General features: G+C 43.3%; 1 protein-coding gene across 3 annotated transcripts in view; it reads left to right on the top strand.

Annotated features, from left to right (window-relative positions):
- The window catches only part of FOCAD (focadhesin), a 426,882-nt gene that overhangs the window by 395,691 nt on the left and 13,179 nt on the right, over positions 1 to 18,012 (top strand). For all 3 annotated transcript variants that reach the window (XM_077249466.1, XM_077249485.1, XM_077249475.1), the window contains 8 exons: positions 410 to 490; positions 3,417 to 3,545; positions 4,546 to 4,661; positions 5,430 to 5,690; positions 6,369 to 6,458; positions 6,570 to 6,747; positions 16,129 to 16,226; positions 16,402 to 16,644. In XM_077249466.1, the coding sequence (XP_077105581.1) occupies positions 410 to 490; positions 3,417 to 3,545; positions 4,546 to 4,661; positions 5,430 to 5,690; positions 6,369 to 6,458; positions 6,570 to 6,747; positions 16,129 to 16,226; positions 16,402 to 16,644 (1,196 nt within the window). The remainder of the gene's footprint in view (positions 1 to 409; positions 491 to 3,416; positions 3,546 to 4,545; positions 4,662 to 5,429; positions 5,691 to 6,368; positions 6,459 to 6,569; positions 6,748 to 16,128; positions 16,227 to 16,401; positions 16,645 to 18,012) is intronic.

Genomic DNA, 18,012 nt, shown 5'->3' with positions numbered 1-18,012 from the left:
TAAAAAACAATGTGATACATATAGAAGATCATATTTAGCCTTGAGATGGCGCCACCAGTGCTTGCAAGCAAAATACGGTAAGTAGACATGCATGATAAATATAGTTAGATGTAAATACAAATAACCCACAATTGGAAAGTGACAGTCAAACAAAGAGGTAAGCAGTAATATACAGTCCAAGTGAAGTCACCAGAAAATCATTATATAGTGTGTCAATGAACAAGGTGGGCAGATGTAAAGAGTATATGGTAATACGATATTTACCAGTAAAGCACTGAGGCGCTTCTGAGTCCCGTCCCTGTGTGCGTTTCGGCACAACAAGCCTTCTTCCTCCTTCCAGCTCCTCAACTAATTGCACTAATGCGTCAGCTCCTGAAAACTCACTAATTAATCACATTTCTGACTTCAGTTCCTCCAGATTTCAGCTATCTGCCTGAGAGAAGTTTAATACGTGCTCTTGTGGATTTCCTTATTTCGGCTGGAAAGAAAGGTATTATTAATGTTTTCTTGACTTTAACCTTTTATGCTCAGAGAGGGCAAACACCAGCTTTAATTGGCAAATCTAGGCTTACCAAAGGGGGAAAGTACTTTTCTGGTTGTTAAACTAACAGGTTTTTAGATCAATCTTTTACACTGAGAATACTAGTATATCCTCTACATTGTGTTATCGGCGGAAATAATTGAACTGTTAGAGTACATGCAAGTGCCAGTCAAAAGTTTGGACTCCCTTGTTCATGCAATGGTTTTCTTGGTTCATATCCATTGTGCCTATTGTAGATTAAGACTGAAGGCAGCAAAACCACAAATGAAAAAAGGCGTAAAGAAACATGTTCGAAACAAAAAAATACTCATTAAACCTTAAATTCCTCAAAGAACCTCTTAGAATGCTTTACACCCCCTTGACAACTTCATCATATAGTCACATGGAATAGCTTTCCACAGCCTTGAAGGCGTTTTCATGGGTGCTGAGTGATTTTGGGCTGTTTTGACTTTAATCTGTGGTCCACCTCAACCCTCATTTGGATTGATGGTGAATGATTATGCCTATGACTACGGGTGTGTACTCCTGAAACGCGTCAGGTGCGAGACCTCGCCTTTTAATGTTTTCACTACGTTTGAATAAAGAATCCGTTTTATTCCTGGATGGTTGTGCCGGAATCTTTCCCCATTTTTCGTGTACCTTTCTGTGATCACCAGTGGACATGGCACCCTCAGGAGGAACTCCGGGCCAAATTTCTAGCTACACATTCCCAGTGTGGTAACCTCCTTCGTCACTCTCCCGGCATCTCACTACTTCGAGGAATCTAAACTTTAAGTATAATCTGTTTTGTTTCTCACAAGTTTCTTTACTCCTTGTTTCCATGTGTTTTTTTTTGTGGTTTTGTTACTTTCAGGCTGAATCTACAATGTGCAGATTCCAATAAGAACAAGGAAAACCACTAAAAGAAAGCAGCCATTTTTTTTCTAATCCTGAACAACCCCTTTAATGACCCCCCTTTAATCACTTTAACGGCCATAAATCTATGTATCAAAGTGTTGTACAGTGACAAATAATCTATGAGCAGTTCTATATTGTCCTGCAGCTGTTAGGCTCTGAGATACCCGTTCCTGATGTATCAGAAGATCTTTTTTTTCTGGATTTCCCCTTTAGTATTTAATTTTGCAACAAAGGAAGTCGGTATCATTTTAGTTTCCACTGTCTAACCACAATGTACTGAGAGTTAGTTCTCTCTCATTCTTTAAGATTTCACAAGATATCAGTCCCAGCTTGTGTGCCTACAATAGTGTCTTATAAAACATAGTAGCAGCAAATTCATTTTCAGTTATTTTATTTGGTAGTTTATCTACCTCTATTTGCCAAAGGCCTGATATGTGCCACTGGTATCAAAGACTGTGGGCTTTTTTTCAGCTAGTGAGCCTAATATACCCTACACTCAGACAGACATCCTACTGGTTCCTCAGTACATTAGATATATTTGTGTCCCGCTAGGTGTCAGTAGCGAATATGCCCTATTTACTCATATCTGCAGTCAGGCAAGATGGGGTATATGCTGATTAATCCCCAAGGTCACGGTGTAAACATGCGGTATTAACGATTAACAGAATAGATTGGAACAGTCTCATCCGGTATGCTGGTGGCTGTCCCCCCTCAGTGAGCCCGACGCGTTTTGCTCATTCACTCCTCTGCACTATTTGAATATATTTTATTATAAGCGACAATAAAAGTTATATTTTAACTTCACAGTAAATACTGTATATCCTATAACTTCACAGCTAATTCTACATATCCCCTGTGAACTTACATACCGTTCTACCTTATTGAGAGGTGTCTATAAGACACTCCAATTACTAACCCACAATTGGGGTGTCTGGTCTTCCGAGATCTCAGTCTGCACATGCACCGCCTCCGGCAGACATTTTCCCGAAGTTCACCACAGTGAAAACGATGGGAAGTGCGGGGACTCCGCCGACATTTTCTGAAAGTCCTAAGGCTGCCACAGCCTTACACCTCTAAGGCTATGTGCACACTTTGCGGATTCCACTGCGGATCCGCAGCAGTTTCCCATGAGTTTACAGTACAATGTAAACCTATGGGAAACAAAAAACGCTGTGCACATGCTGCGGAAAAAAACGCGCGGAAACCATTCCGCAGCATGTCACTTCTTTTCTGCTGATTTTCACCTGCACCAATAGGAAGATGCAGATGAAAATCCGCATAAGAAACCACAGTAAAAACCGCGATAAATCCGCAGTAAAAACCGCGATGGGTTTTCACTGCGGATTTTGGAATTCCGCTGCGGAAAATTCCGCAGTGGAAACCGCAAAGTGTGCACATAGCCTAAACATCCCCTCCTCCCAGCTCGGGGCCTGCAGCATTACCCCACTCCTGCCACCGCCGGCTTCCTGCAGCAGCAACGCTGCCTCCTCGGACCCTACCCCTTCCCCCCTGTAAACTACTGTAAAAGTTAAATATAAGACACACCACCATTATATTAATAAAAAAAGGTTCCTATTTTCCACCCCCAAATTTGGGGTGTGTCTTTATAGTTCGCAAAATACAGTATGTGACTTCTAGAGGCAATTGGTCACTCAGGACTTTACTTGGGTATCTCCAACTACAGGGGGCTGAATGCAAATATATGTCACAATTTTTCAGATTTATGTTTTTACAATATTTAGAAACCATGTATCATTTCATTTACACTTCACAAATACTTGCTACTTAGTGTTGATATATCACATAAAATGCCAATAAATTACATTTGTTTGTGGATGTAACATGAAAAAATATGGAAACGTTCACAGGGTATGAATACTTTTTCAATGCACTGTACCTGTTACCTAAGAGAGATAGTAACGTTTTGACATGATGCTATAACACACAACCATTTAGCATTCTTTTTCTTTTATTGTAGGCCCTGAAGCAATCCCTCCAGCCTTGGTCAGGGTGTGTGTGTCCTCCATTGTAGCAGCTGCAGACACCCACCAGTACCCTCCTGTTAATTGGGCATCCATCCTTGCTCCTTTAATGCGACTCAACTTTGGCAAGTCATTTCAACTTGTTACTAATCAGCTAAATTGTCATTTTACCTTTACTTCCAGGTATGGGTGCTTTCTTTTTTGTTTATAGAGATCCTGGCCCCACTCCTAGTGGACAGAGTATTTAGGCACACAACTTACCGGTAACGTTTAGTTGTCAGTTTATTCATACATTTCTAGCTGGAATAACAGAGGTCAAGACGTTGAAGATGTTGTAAGTGATGAACATATGGAGAGAAATTGAGGTGGTGAAAATGGCCAAGCGTTGTGATATTTTGGGTGTCATTTGTTTCTTAGTCACACCTTTTTTCTAGATACACTTTGCAACAGTGAGGCTAGTGGGAAAATGTATCCAACACAATTAATATATTTGGTGTGTGCCGTGTATCTGTGACTCAGTCAGGACTCATTTTCTCAGTGAATCGCAATCATGTCTTGTGATAATTATCTTAATTTTTTTTTTGTGCCAACATTGTATTGTGTTTTATTTAGTGCAAAGGTATTAAAAATGTTGTCCTACTTTTATTTAAAAAAAAAAAAAGTTTTAAAATACTAAAAAAAAACAATTCTAACTTCCTCTGTTCCCTGGTGGTCCAACACTGGTGCTCTGGTGGCCTTCCTACTCTTTTTTTTTTTTTTTTGCTGGCGGTCAACTTTTCTGCGCTTCTAATTAGTGTCTTCATCAGTCAAGTGCCAAACTACTGGCATCCTGGCTCCCATTTCTGAACGTTGATGGTCACATGCTGACCACTTATAAACAAAACCCTGTAGGTGCCACGTAGCGTCAGTTTTGGACCGCCCGGGGTAAGAAGAAGTGGGCAGTGTTTATATTTTTTTTATTTATATATATATATACCGTATATATATATATATATATATATATATATATATATATATAGTGTTTATATATTTTTAAAAAGTTAAAAGTTGGATAACCCCTTTATTGTGACCTGTCAAGTATAATGGTAGATTTTGGTCTTATACATTTTTTTTTCTTTAAATTAGGTGAAGAAATCCAAAAGCTCTGTGTCCAGATAGCAGTGACTCAGGCCCCGACGTCTCCAAATGCAGCTGTGCTACTTGGAATGTGGGTGGTGCCGCCCTTAGTTTACAGCCTTAATGTAAGTAGAGGTTCACTGGCTTTACTACAAGAATGTAGGAGTTTGTCATTCGGCCAACTGCATTTCTCGATTATCCTTACAAATGGATACTCCGTGGAAATATAGACATAGCATGTAAAACATCTACTTATGCAACCCTCTTCCTTATCGCATGTCACGGTGTATGGGACCTCCCATCCTTCCTCTACAGATGATGTTGTGAGTGGACAGGATCAGGCACTCTGACCTCAAATGCCCCAACCCTTTGTTCTCATTGAGGATAAGCTAAGGTGTGTGTTTGTGGTTTATTCCCTTTTAGTGTACATATGTATGGGAGAGAGATGAGAATACATTCTGCTGACACCTATTTATTGCGTATGGCCTTTGGACGGCGGCTCAGTGGTTAGCACTGTTGCTTTCCAGCGCTGGGGTCCTGGGCTTAAATCTTACCTTGGGCAACATCTACAAGGAGTTTGTATGTTCTTCCCGTGTTGGCGTAGATTATGAGCCCCAACAGGGACAATGATGTTGATGTCTGTAAAGTGCTGTGGAAACTTATGGCACTACACAAATTAGTAAAATGACTAAAGAACTTGACAAATAACATGCCACAGTTATAAGTGCCCTTCCATCACACTCTCAAGGGTCCAGAAAGGTGAATTATCGAACACTTCCCTAACAAATTTGGCCTGGTTTGAAATACGTATTTTTTTCTAAGCCTTCACTGTGTTCTGTTGTCATCCACATCCTTCCATTTCTCCAGCATTTAGGTAATTATTTGCATTGCAGGTCACAACCCGGTCATACCTGGTTACCTCTTTGTGTCTATGGATGAAGCATGTATCTGAGGATAAGCTGCAGACTTTCGCTGATGTGTTTATGGTTTCACAGTTTGAGTCTCAGAGTAAGACATCGGATGTGGAGATCTCAAATAATATTTTGCTGGGTTTGACTCAGGCTATGAAGCTTTCCAATCCTCCACAGCATTGCTGGAGCTTTCTGTGTAAAACCATAGAAAGACTATACCTGCTATTACCAGCTGAGATTCAGGTAACCTATTAAAATAATGTAATACCTAAATGGTCGCTGTTCTTTCAACAATTTTTGCATAAATCAATAATACACGTGACTATAAGAAACTCTGCAATATATCTTGTCAGAGAAATCTGCTTCTTTCTCCACTTATGAGCCACTTCTCCTCCTACCCCCTGCCTCCTGAACTCTTTATTTACTCGGAAAAAAAAAAACAACTAAAATCTATTTTGCTCAAGGCAAAATGGACTACCAGCTTAAAGTATAAGGAGAGATGGGGGGACGAGGAATGAGGAGCACAGTGGGAAAGCAAGCAGAGGCAGTCAAATCGCTCTGCAGCTCCAGCTGTGATTTAACTCATCCCAGAGCTGGATTCACAGCTATGTTGCACAGTACTGTTGTATAATCTTTTCCATAGTGGTGCTTCTAAATATCTGCGACACAGAAATATTAGCAGGAATCCTTCATGTCTGTGTGTGGTATGTGTGGGAAACTTCATAGCAGCCACTCTCCACCCACCAGCTCAGAGACAATGGAGAATTAGAGATAAATGTGTGATGAACATTGCAGGAGAGAGATACAGATACTTACAGAAGCCGTGGCATTTATTTATGACCGTTTTTAAAGGAACGTGTATTCTTTAGTTAGAGACTATCCGTTTCTTTTTATGTTTTTACATGTATGCACATGATGCAGAAGACAAATATGGGGATTTATATTGAAGTCTCAAAGTGCATCTCAGAGTTGGCCGACAGTGAAGTGGAAAGAATTTGCTGCATTTCCAAGGTAAAATCCTAAAACCGAAAATAGCTATTCTTTTATATGACGTTCATTGCGACAGTAACGTTTATCAACTTTCCTATTAAGATTTACTTTAATTCCATATCTTTACTGCAGGACAATATCGTAAAATCAACGTTTGTTCGAGTGTACCTGATTTCTCAAGGGCGGCTACCACTGTCATACTTATGGCAAGTGATAGAAGTGGCGGTGGAGTGCAGCGATAATGTGGCAATCATCTGGATGTTGTTACAGACTTTCTATCAAACAAGAGTCCTAAGTCACCAGAATACAGGTACTATAGGAACTAGAATCGGAGAAACACTAAACTGAGAAATAAATACATAAAAATAAAAACTGAAGCAAACGCTTGCCTCTCGCTGTCTGCAGTGGCTTCTGCAGGCTTTAACACCTTAAGGACCAGGGGTATTTCTGTTTTTGCGTTTCCATTTTTTGCTCCCCTTCTCCCCACTGCCATAACTTTTTTATTTTTCCTTCAATATGGCCGTATGAGGGCTTATTTTTTTTGTGGGACGAGTTATACTTTTGAATGGCACCATTGATTTTTACCATATCTTGTACTGAAAAACGGGAAAAAAATTCCCAATGTGGAGAAATTGCAAAAAAAGTGCAATTCCACAATTGTTTCTTGGATTTTGGTTTTTTTACTGTGTTCTCTACATGCTAAAACTGACCTGCCATTATGATTCTCCAGGTCATTACGAGTCCAAAGACACCAAACATGTCTAGGTTCCAAAGCTTGTAAAAAAAAAAAAAAACAACTTGCAGCATCTACAATTTTCAGGATCTGGGGTCAGGTGAGGGCTTATTTTTTGCGTGCCGAGCTGACGTTTTTGTTGATACCATTTTGGTGTGTATACAATCTTTTAAACGCCCTGAAAATGAGAAATGGTCAAAATAACAAAAAAAATCATTGCTTGCAGACCTCAAATAATGCCAAAAAAAAAAAAAAGTTCATAATCATTTACAAACAACAATACTAATGTTTTAACTCAGGAAGAGGTCCGAAATCAATATTTTGTGGAATAGCCATGATTTTTAATCACAGCTTTCATGCATCTTGGCATGCTTTCCACCAGTCTTTCACACTGCTTTTGGGTGACCTTATGCCACTCCTGGTACAAAAATTTAAGCAGTTCTTCTTTGTTTGATGTCTTGTGACTATCCATCTTCCTCTTGATTACATTACAGAGGTTTTCAATGGGGTTCAGGTCTGGAGATTGGTCTGGCAACGACAGGGATTTGATGTGGTGGTCCTTCATCCACACATTGATTGACCTAACTGTGTGGCATGGCGCATTGTCCTGCTGGAAAAACCAGAGTTGGGGAACAGTGCCTGAGCAGAAGGAATCAACTGTTTTTCCAGGATAACCTTGTATGCGGCTTGATTCATACGTCCTTCGCAAAGAACAACCTGCCCAATTCCAGCCTTGCTGAAGCATCCCCAGATCATCACCGATCCTCCACCAAATTTCACAATGGGTGCAAGACACTATGGCTTGTACGCCTCTCCAGGTCTCCGTCTAACCATTAGATGACCAGGTGTTGGGTAAAGCTGAAAATTAGACTCATCAGATAAGATTACCTTACTCCAGTCCTCTATGGTCCAATCCTTATGGTCTTTGGCAAACTTCAGCCTGGCTCTCCTTTGCTTCTCACTGGTGAAAGGCTTTTTTCTAGCTTAACATGACTTGAGTCCTGCCTCTAGGAGCCTTTTACGAACTGTTCTTGCTGTGCACTTCACCCCAGCTGCTATTTGCCAGTCCTTTTGTAGGTCACTTGATGTCATCCTGCGGTTGCTGAGTGACGTTGGAATAGGGTGACGGTCATCGCGGTCAGTGGAGGGTCGTTTTCTCTAGTAGCCTTCCACGACAGCCACCAGGAGGTTGTCTCCATACCCTAATGGGGGACAGGAAGCACGAGAGGTTAAAAGCCCCTCCCACCTCCCATTAACCAGTGTCTTTCCTGTCCCCCGTGGGGCATGGAGAGGTTTCTGGTGCGCTGCAGCGGCGGCTCTGTGCAGTGTACCTGGATTATTATGATGCCGGGCACTAATGGTCGGGTCCCTCGGGGCTTCCTCCTACGCTGTGCCTCCTGTCTCCTCCGGATTCTGGGACCGCGTTCCCGGTCCTCCTGCGTCCTCTTGCGGGGACAAAGCTGGCCGGTGTGTGCCCCCCCCGGAGGCCTCCCTGAGCTCTCTGGCGTCTCCCCCTCCTGATGCACGCTGTTCGGCGACCCGGAAGTCAGGTGATCCTCCACTTCCGGGTCGGCGCTCCTGCACAGGAGCGATACAGACCAGATCTGTGGATTACCGAACGGCGTGCGAGGCACGCTGCATCCTCGCACGCCTGCCTGGGACTACGGAGGGGGAGGGGCGGCGAAATGCCTCGTCGCTGGTGCAGGCTTATTTTCTATATAAGCTGCGAAGACGTCTCAGGTAAGCTGCTGTAAGCATGGATTCGTCTTGCCCTGCAGCTGCAGAGCCCAGCGCTCCTCAAGCCCTAGTAAGTGTGGCAGAGATGGGTCCCATTCAAAGGTAGTACCTTATACACCTTCTTATACTGCTCCCTCTCTCTTTGCAGGCAGTGAAGTCTGGCCCTAAAAACATTTCCAAGCGCAAGTGTGCTACTTGTAATGTAAAAATGCCGCTAGATTGGGAGAAAAAGCTGTGCCAGCCGTGTACAGATAAAATTGTCCGGGCGGAACACCCTTCATTAATTGAGGAGATCCGCTCCCTGGTTAGGCAGGAGGTTCAGACCTCTCTGGCCACGCTCGCCCCACCTCCACCGCCACCACCATCCTCACCTGGTCCATCACTCCCCAAAAAGAGGAAAATCCAGGAGTATTCTGAGTCAGAGTCTGAGGGATCTTATACGTCCTCTTCTGTCAAATGGGAGGATGTGTTACCCCACAAATCTGCGGAAATTAGAAAATATCTTTTTTCCTCTGAATACATTGAGGAATTGGTATCTGCAGTGAGGAACACAATGGGGCTAAAAGAGGAATCAGTTCCTCAGTCTATACAGGACGAACTTTTTGGTATACCTACTGAAAAACATCCTGGGTTTCCCGTCCATAAAAGCATAATAGACATGATCAATAGTGAATGGGAATTGCCGGAGAAACGTCTAACAACTCCTCCAGACTTCAAACATCGGTTTCCTGTTGATGAGGACGCAATAAAATGGAACATTCCAAAAATTGATGTTCAGGTGGCTAGAGTGGCTAAAAAAACGGCTTTGCCGTTCGAGGATTCCTCCCAGTTGAAGGACCCCTTAGATAGAAAGATTGAGAGTCTTCTCAAAAAATCCTGGGAGACGTCTACCTCAGCCCTCAGATTCAACATCGCATCCACCTGTGTGGCCCGCTCCCTCTTCCGCTGGATAGAAGAGCTAGAAAATCACATCTCTCAGGGTACCCCGAGAGAAGAGGTTCTGGACTCCCTGCCTATTTTGCACAGAGCGACCGGTTTCCTCGCGGACACCTCACTAGAAACTATCCGGGTAGCGGCCAGGTCCTTGGTCCAGACAAACTCAGCCAGAAGAGCTCTCTGGTTAAAAATGTGGAGCGGAGATGTCACTTCCAAAACAAAACTGTGTTCCATTCCCTTTAAGGGTGACTATGTGTTTGGGCCCTCATTAGATGACATCTTAGAGAAAGCCACAGACAGAAAGAAGACTCTTCCTGAACAGAGGCCTCCCAGGAAGCGTTTTTTTCGAGCCTCCCAGTCCCAGCCCTCCCAGGGTAGAGGAAAAGGGAAAACCGGGAGGTGGAGTTATGCTAAGGGGAAGCCTAAAAACATCCTTATTCCCCAGCAAGCTCAACAAGAAAAGCAATGACTCCGATCCGGTGGGGGGGAGGCTTTCGAACTTTGTTCACAGTTGGCAGAATATCTCCAACAGCCCCTGGGTGGTCAGTGTTATACAACAGGGGCTTCTGATAGAGTTCGATGCACCTCCCCCCAGGATCGTAAGAGTCACCTCCCCGTCATCTCGGGAGACTCAGAAACTGATGATGGCTGGAATTCAGGACTTGCTAGACTCGAGAGCTATCTCCCCGGTCCCGGTGAACGAGCAAGGGAAAGGGCACTATTCCCGTATCTTCATAATAAAAAAGCCTTCCGGGCAATCTCGGATTATAATAAATCTGAAAGCTCTCAACAAAGTTATAACCTACCGCAAGTTCAAGATGGAGTCCGTAAAAACAGCCATCCCACTAATAGCTCCTCAATCATATATGGCAACAATAGACCTCAAAGATGCCTATTTCCATATTCCAATGCATCCTCATCACAGAAAATATTTAAGATTTGCGGTCCAATTCAATCAAAAAATCTTACATTTCCAATACAATGTTCTCCCCTTCGGGATCTCCTCAGCCCCAAGGGTGTTTTCCAGAGTTATGGCGGAAGCAGTAGCCCATATCAGGAGCCAAGACATCGCTATAGTGCCATACTTGGACGACCTTCTAATAATTGGTCCTTCCGCCGAAATTCTCAATCAGAGAATTTCCAAAACTCTAAACATTTTACAAAATTTGGGTTGGATACCAAATCTAAAAAAGTCTCAGCTGTCGCCATCAAAGGTGAGGAAATTCCTCGGGGTCCTCTTGGATTCGGAGAATCAGAAATCTTTCCTACCAGAGGAACACCGAATAAACCTGATTTCCAAAGTCTCAGACTTCAGAAAACAACGTTCTCCGACTCTACGGACCGCAATGTCTCTCCTGGGGTCGATGACGGCCTGTATACAATCAGTCCGGTGGGCTCAGAGCCACTCAAGAGTACTGCAGGCACACATCTTAGGGAACTGGAACGGGAATCCAAATTCCCTGAACAGGAGAGTGTACACTCCTGGGAAGGTAAAAATCTCGTTAACCTGGTGGGCGACACAATCAAACCTGCTAAAAGGAGTAGACTGGGTACAGGATCCTCTAATCACGGTGACAACGGATGCCAGTCAGAAAGGTTGGAAAGCAGTGGTGTCGCAGATCCCATTCCAGGGTCACTGGAACCAAAGAGAAAGTTCCAGTTCTTCCAACTCCAGAGAATTGATGGCAGTGGAGAAGGCCCTCCTGGCGGCCAGCAGTCTCATTATAGGTCAACATGTCAGAATTTATTCGGACAATATGACGACTGTTGCGCATCTAAAACACCAGGGAAGTCCAAAGTTCAACCAGCTGTGAGCAATATCAAACAGAATATTTTGCTGGGCAGAGAAACATCTCCTCTCACTATCGGCGATACACCTCAGAGGGTCAGTGAACATTCATGCAGATCTCCTAAGTCGTCACGACTTACATCCAGGAGAGTGGAGCCTGAAGGCGGACATTTTCAGAATGTTGACAGACAGATGGGGACTTCCCGATATAGACCTTCTAGCATCAAGTCACAATGCACAGGTCGAGAACTACTTCTCCCTGAACCCCAAAGACAGGTCTCAAGGAGTAGACGCCTTCGCTCACACATGGAGGTTTCATCTAGTGTACGCATTCCCTCCAATACCGTTACTGGCGAAGACCCTCCGGAAGATCCGGGACGATCAAGTCCAAACTATCTTAGTAGCACCGACATGGCCGAAAAGAAGCTGGTACCACCTCATAAAGGAACTGAAGGTGGATGGTCCAGTTTTTCTTCAAGCAGAAGATCTTCTCCGCCAGGGCCCCTTTTATCATCCGGAACCACAAAGGTTCAATCTGGCAGCTTGACTATTGAAGCCCAGGTACTAAGGGCTAAAGGCCTTTCGCAGTCGGTAATTTCTACCCTACAGAAATCTAGAAAACCTATCACCAACGCCATATATGGAAGAATTTGGAATAAATTCTCGTCGTGGTGTCACCCTCATAATCCTGACCCTTTCCATCCTAATATCTCCCAGATATTAGATTTTTTACAAAAAGGTTTGGAGTTAGGGCTGAAGCCAAGTACCTTGAAAGTCCAAGTGTCAGCCTTGAGCTCTGTCTTCGATCAAGACCTTGCAAATCATCGGTGGATAAAGAGGTTTATGGTCGCAGCATCAAGGCATTGTCCAAGAAAACAAATTTTTGTACCATCATGGGACTTAAACATAGTTCTAAAGGGCCTTATGGCTCCTCCGTTTGAGCCATTGTCATCTTGTTCCTCGCAACTTCTGTCCTGCAAAGCGGCCTTCTTGGTTGCAATTTCTACTGCAAGACGAGTGGGAGAAATACAAGCCCTTTCAGTTAGAGAGCCTTATCTTACCATAAGAGATGACTCCATCGTGTTCCGGCCTGATCCATGCTTTCTCCCGAAGGTAGTGTCAGAATTTCATCGATCACAGGATATAGTCCTCCCATCGTTCTGTCACAATCCTTCAAATCCGGAGGAACACAGATTTCATACTTTGGATGTACGACGTATAGTGTTGTACTATTTGGAACATACTAAATCGTTCAGGATTGACAAAAATCTCTTCGTTCATATTTCTGGCAAAAACAAGGGCAAGAAGGTAGCGAAGAGTACCATCGCCAACTGGATAAAGAAAGCCATTACTGAAGCATACCTAACTCAGAATATTGCTATTCCTGCGGGCCTAAAAGCTCATTCCACCAGATCTACGTCTGTCTCTTGGGCTGAAAGGGCTGGTGCTTCAACAGAGCAGATTTGCAGGGCAGCAACATGGTCTTCCTTGCACACTTTTACTAAGCATTACAGATTGGACTTCTGGTCCAACCGGGATCTTGCCTTTGGCCGAAAGGTTCTTCAGGCTGTAGTCCCCCCCTAAAATACAGAATTGGTTGGCATTCCTCCTGGTGGCTGTCGTGGAAGGCTACTAGAGAAAATAGAATTATTCTTACCGTTAATTCGGTTTCTAGGAGCCTTCCACGACAGCATTAATTCTCTCCCGATGTTCTTGGATACATTTTTTCTGAGAACCTAAAAGGTAACCGGTGCTATGGGTTCAGTTGTAAGTCACTGGTTAATGGGAGGTGGGAGGGGCTTTTAACCTCTCGTGCTTCCTGTCCCCCATTAGGGTATGGAGACAACCTCCTGGTGGCTGTCGTGGAAGGCTCCTAGAAACCGAATTAACGGTAAGAATAATTCTATTTTCGCCCTCTGCCGGTCTGTAGCTTTGTTGTCCCCAATGTCTGCTGGTTGACCTTGTTGTAATGGACAGCCATCTTAAAAATTTTATGGGTGGAGGCAACATGACGCTCACTGTGTCCCTCGGCTAGTAAAGCCAGAATTGAGCCCTTCTTTTCCTCACTCCACAATTTTCTTTTCAACTCCTTTGGCATGGTTAAAAGTTATTTTTTCATTCCTATTACTTTTGGGATATTACTAGCACTTGTTTTGCCATCTAGCTTGTCCTATTGCAAGATGATTGTGAACACCACAGCAGTGTGTATGTTTTCCTTCATTAAATAAGATTTGGTTCAGGTGATCACCTAATCAGAAACACATTATGTAGAACGAGGTGTACTTTGGTTGGAATTCAACTGACTGGAATGGAATGGCTGTCAGACATGTAGAGAAGCTGATTTTTATAAAACTGTGCAGTGGTTTCTTATTTTTTGCCAGAGCTGTATGTTTATATTTGATTTTTTTAACATTTTTTTTGAATGGGGCAAAAGGGTGGTGATTTGAACATTTAGATTTTTTTTTTATTTTTTTAATATTTTTTTAAATTTTTTCACATTTTTACTTGTTTCAATAGTCCCCATGGGAGACTAGAAGCTGCAATCATACGATCCCTTGTGTTACATAGAGCAGGGCTGCTCGCTTGCTATGAGCGCCAACCGCTGGGCGGTACTCATAGCTATTTGGTTATGACAACCCGGGTTGTCATGCCAACCCTTTAGTGACCCTCGGTCATGTGACACGGGCGCCGATGGGAGGAGGTAATGACGCATGCATGCATGTTAAATGCTGCTGTCGGCATTTAACATGTTAACAACCGCGGGTGAATCACGATTCCACCTGCGGCTGTTAGGGGCACATGTCAGCTGATCAGATCAGCTGTCATGTGCCGGAAAAGGTGCGGGCTCCGGCGATGAAACAGGAGGAGGCGTCCAATGACGGACTCTGTCCGTCATTGGATGTTAAGGGGTTAAATGCAATCTGTCTTGTAGAAATATAGCATATGTTTCATCTGGTGTATTAGGCCATGTTCTCATGTTCAGTATTTAGTCATATTTTACATCAGTATTTGTAGCCAAAACAAGGAGTGAAGCAAAGTATATTAGAAACACGTCACCACTTCTGCATTTATCACCCACTCCTGGGTTTGGCTTACAGATACTGAGGTAAAGTATGACTAAATACTAATAGTGTGACCACAGCCTTAGGTTAGGGGTCTTTGAAGCCAGAATATTTTTACTACTTTCCAACGAAAGATAAAGCAGTGTGATCCCCACCAAGTTTGTAATAAACCAATCTTCAATTTGAATAAGAATGATAGCAGAAAATGGACAATATTGATAGGAAGTGTTTTTTTACAACCTAATTGGCTTTTCTAGGCACAGATAGAAAAAAATGAAAAATTTACTGACTGTAAGGGTACCGTCACACAGTACCATTTACATCGCTACGACGGCACGATTCGTGACGTCGTAGCATCGTATGATTATCGCTCCAGCGTCGTAGACTGCGGTCACACGGTGCAATCACGGCGCTGGAGCGATGCCGAAGTCCCCGGGTAACCAGGGTAAACATCGGGTTACTAAGCGCAGGGCCGCGCTTAGTAACCCGATGTTTACCCTGGTTACCAGCGTAAACGTAAAAAAAAAACCAAACAGTACATACTTACATTCCGGTGTCTGTCCCCCGGCGTTCTGCTTCTCTGCACTGTGTAAGCGCCATAGCCGGAAAGCACAGCGGTGACGTCACCGCTGTGCTTGCTTTCCGGCCGGCAGGCGCTCACAGTGCAGAGAAGCTGAGACGCCGGAGGACAGACACCGGAATGTAAGTATGTACTGTTTGTTTTTTTTACGTTTACGCTGGTAACCACGGTAAACATCGGGTTACTAGGCGCGGCCCTGCGCTTAGTTACCCGATGTTTACCCTGGTTACAAGCGAACACATCGCTGGATCGCTGTCACACACAACGATCCAGCGATGTCAGCGGGTGATCAAGCGACGAAAGAAAGTTCCATACGATCTGCTACGACGTACGATTCTCAGCAGGGTCCCTGATCGCTGCTGCGTGTCAGACACTGCGATATCTTATGGATATCGCTAGAACGTCACGAATCGTACCGTCGTAGCGATCAAAATGGCACTGTGTGACAGTACCCTAAGAACCCGTTCCAAACACATATTACTTATATTTTATTTATTGCTCCCTTTAAAAGACCAGCAGCCACCATTGTCGTCTTTTATTGTTTTATAGAGGAAGAGCTATATCTGTCTCACACTCACTCTCTGTGCCTACCCCCTCTACCTACAAAGCACCATTGGCGCATCCCTGGGCAAAGTGTGGCATGTGGCCTATTAGTATCTGGCCTGTGGCCTGGCGTATTACGCCACATGGCCCGCTTTACTGGTATCTGCATCTCTGGGATGCAGATACTGGTGAATTCACTGGTGGAGGAGGGAGTCGATCGCATCTTTTTGTAATGTACATATAATGTAACAGGATATGTATTTATGAATATTTGCCACACAATCTTGTGGTTTATTTCTTGACTCTTCCAGGAATTTTAAAGCGATTGGACTGGCTGCTGGATTTAATCAGTTACATAAGAAACATAGCTTATAAGTCCACACCTTTGCAAAACGTTCTTCTGAGTAAGGTAAAGAAAATGTATGCCATGTACAGTAAATGGAAAAATGTCCTATTTTTATGCAAACTATAGACCACAATTTGTGAATATCAACTGATGGTTTTGTAGGTTTTATTTCCTTTATGTTTTTGGATTGTATTTTTGGCAGAGTTTTATAATTATATTAGTATGTCTTCTTATTTAGGCAGTGGACTTCCTGCTGTATGTTTTTGCTGCGTCAGTAGTGACCTGGGGTGATCATGCTACACCCTTAATCCTTGGGATTCATGGCAGGTGGCTGGCATGGAACCAGGAATCACCATTTACCCCTGGTTCTTTGGGCAAGCAGTCTATGGACATTTTGACAGTGCATGAATGTTTTACTGCATTACCAGCAAGCTTACAGTCCCTATTAGCCAAAGAACCTTGGAAGGCACATGCTCAGAAGGTACAGTACATCCCATGTATTATTGAATTGCTATATATTGCTTGTATTGCGCTAGCTTTAACACTTTGTGTCCTTCAGACACCCTAAAAGCAGGGAGCAATACCAGATGACTGATTTCTGAATGATGTTTTTGCTTACTCTATGAAGGTTGGATTATTCTAGGCTTTCCTTGATTGGATATATACAGTTGTGGTCAAAAGTACTGACACCCCTGCAATTCTGTCTGATAATACTCAGTTTCTTCCTGAAAATGATTGCAATCACAAATTCCTTGGTATTATTATCTTCATTTAATTTGTCTTAAATTAAAAAACACAAAAGAGAATGAAGCAAAAAGCAAAACATTGATCATTTCACACAAAACTCCAAAACTGGGCCAGACAAAAGTATTGGCACCCTCAGTCCTACATTATGCTGCAAAATTTGTTGGTAGTCTTCAGACTTCATAATGCCATGCATACGGTCAAGCAGTCCAGTGCAAGAGGCAGCAAAGCAACCCCGAAACATCAAGGAACCTCCGCTATGTTTGACTGTAGGGACCGTGTTCTTTTCTTTGAATGCCTCTTTTTTTCTCCTGTAAACTCTATGTTGATGCCTTTGCCCAAAAAGCTCTACTTTTGTCTCATCTGACCAGAGAACATTCTTCCAAAACGTTTTAGGCTTTTTCAGGTAAGTTTTGGCAAACTCCAGCCTGGTTTTTTTATGTCTCGGGGTAAGAAGTGGGGTCTTCCTGGGTCTCCTACCATACAGTCCCTTTTCATTCAGACGCCGATGGATAGTACGGGTTGACACTGTTGTACCCTCGGGCTGCAGGGCAGCTTGAACTTGTTTGGATGTTAGTCGAGGTTCTTTATCCAACATCCGCACAATCTTGCGTTGAAATCTCTTGTCAATTTTTCTTTTCCGTCCACATCTAGGGAGGTTAGCCACAGTGCCATGGGCTTTAAACTTGTTGATGACACTGCACATGGTAGACATAGGAACATTCAGGTCTTTGGAGATGCACTTGAGATTGCTCATGCTTCCTCACAATTTGGTTTCTCAAGTCCTCAGAGAGTTCTTTGGTCTTCTTTCTTTTCTCCATGCTCAATGTGGTACACACAAGGACACAGGACAGAGGTTGAGTCAACTTTAATCCTTGTCAACTGGCTGCAAGTGTGATTTAGTTATTGCCAACACCTGTTAGGTGCCACAGGTAAGTTACAGGTGCTGTTAATTACACAAATTAGAGAAGCATCACATGATTTTTCGAACAGTGCCAATACTTTTGTCCACCCCCTTTTTTATGTTTGGTGTGGAATTATATCCAATTTGGCTTTAGGACAATTCTTTTTGTGTTTTTTCATTTAAGACCAATTAAATGAAGAT

This window comes from Ranitomeya variabilis, chromosome 1 (assembly GCF_051348905.1).
Source record: "Ranitomeya variabilis isolate aRanVar5 chromosome 1, aRanVar5.hap1, whole genome shotgun sequence".
Taxonomy (NCBI): domain Eukaryota; kingdom Metazoa; phylum Chordata; class Amphibia; order Anura; family Dendrobatidae; genus Ranitomeya; species Ranitomeya variabilis.
This window is presented reverse-complemented; position numbering and strand designations above follow the sequence as displayed.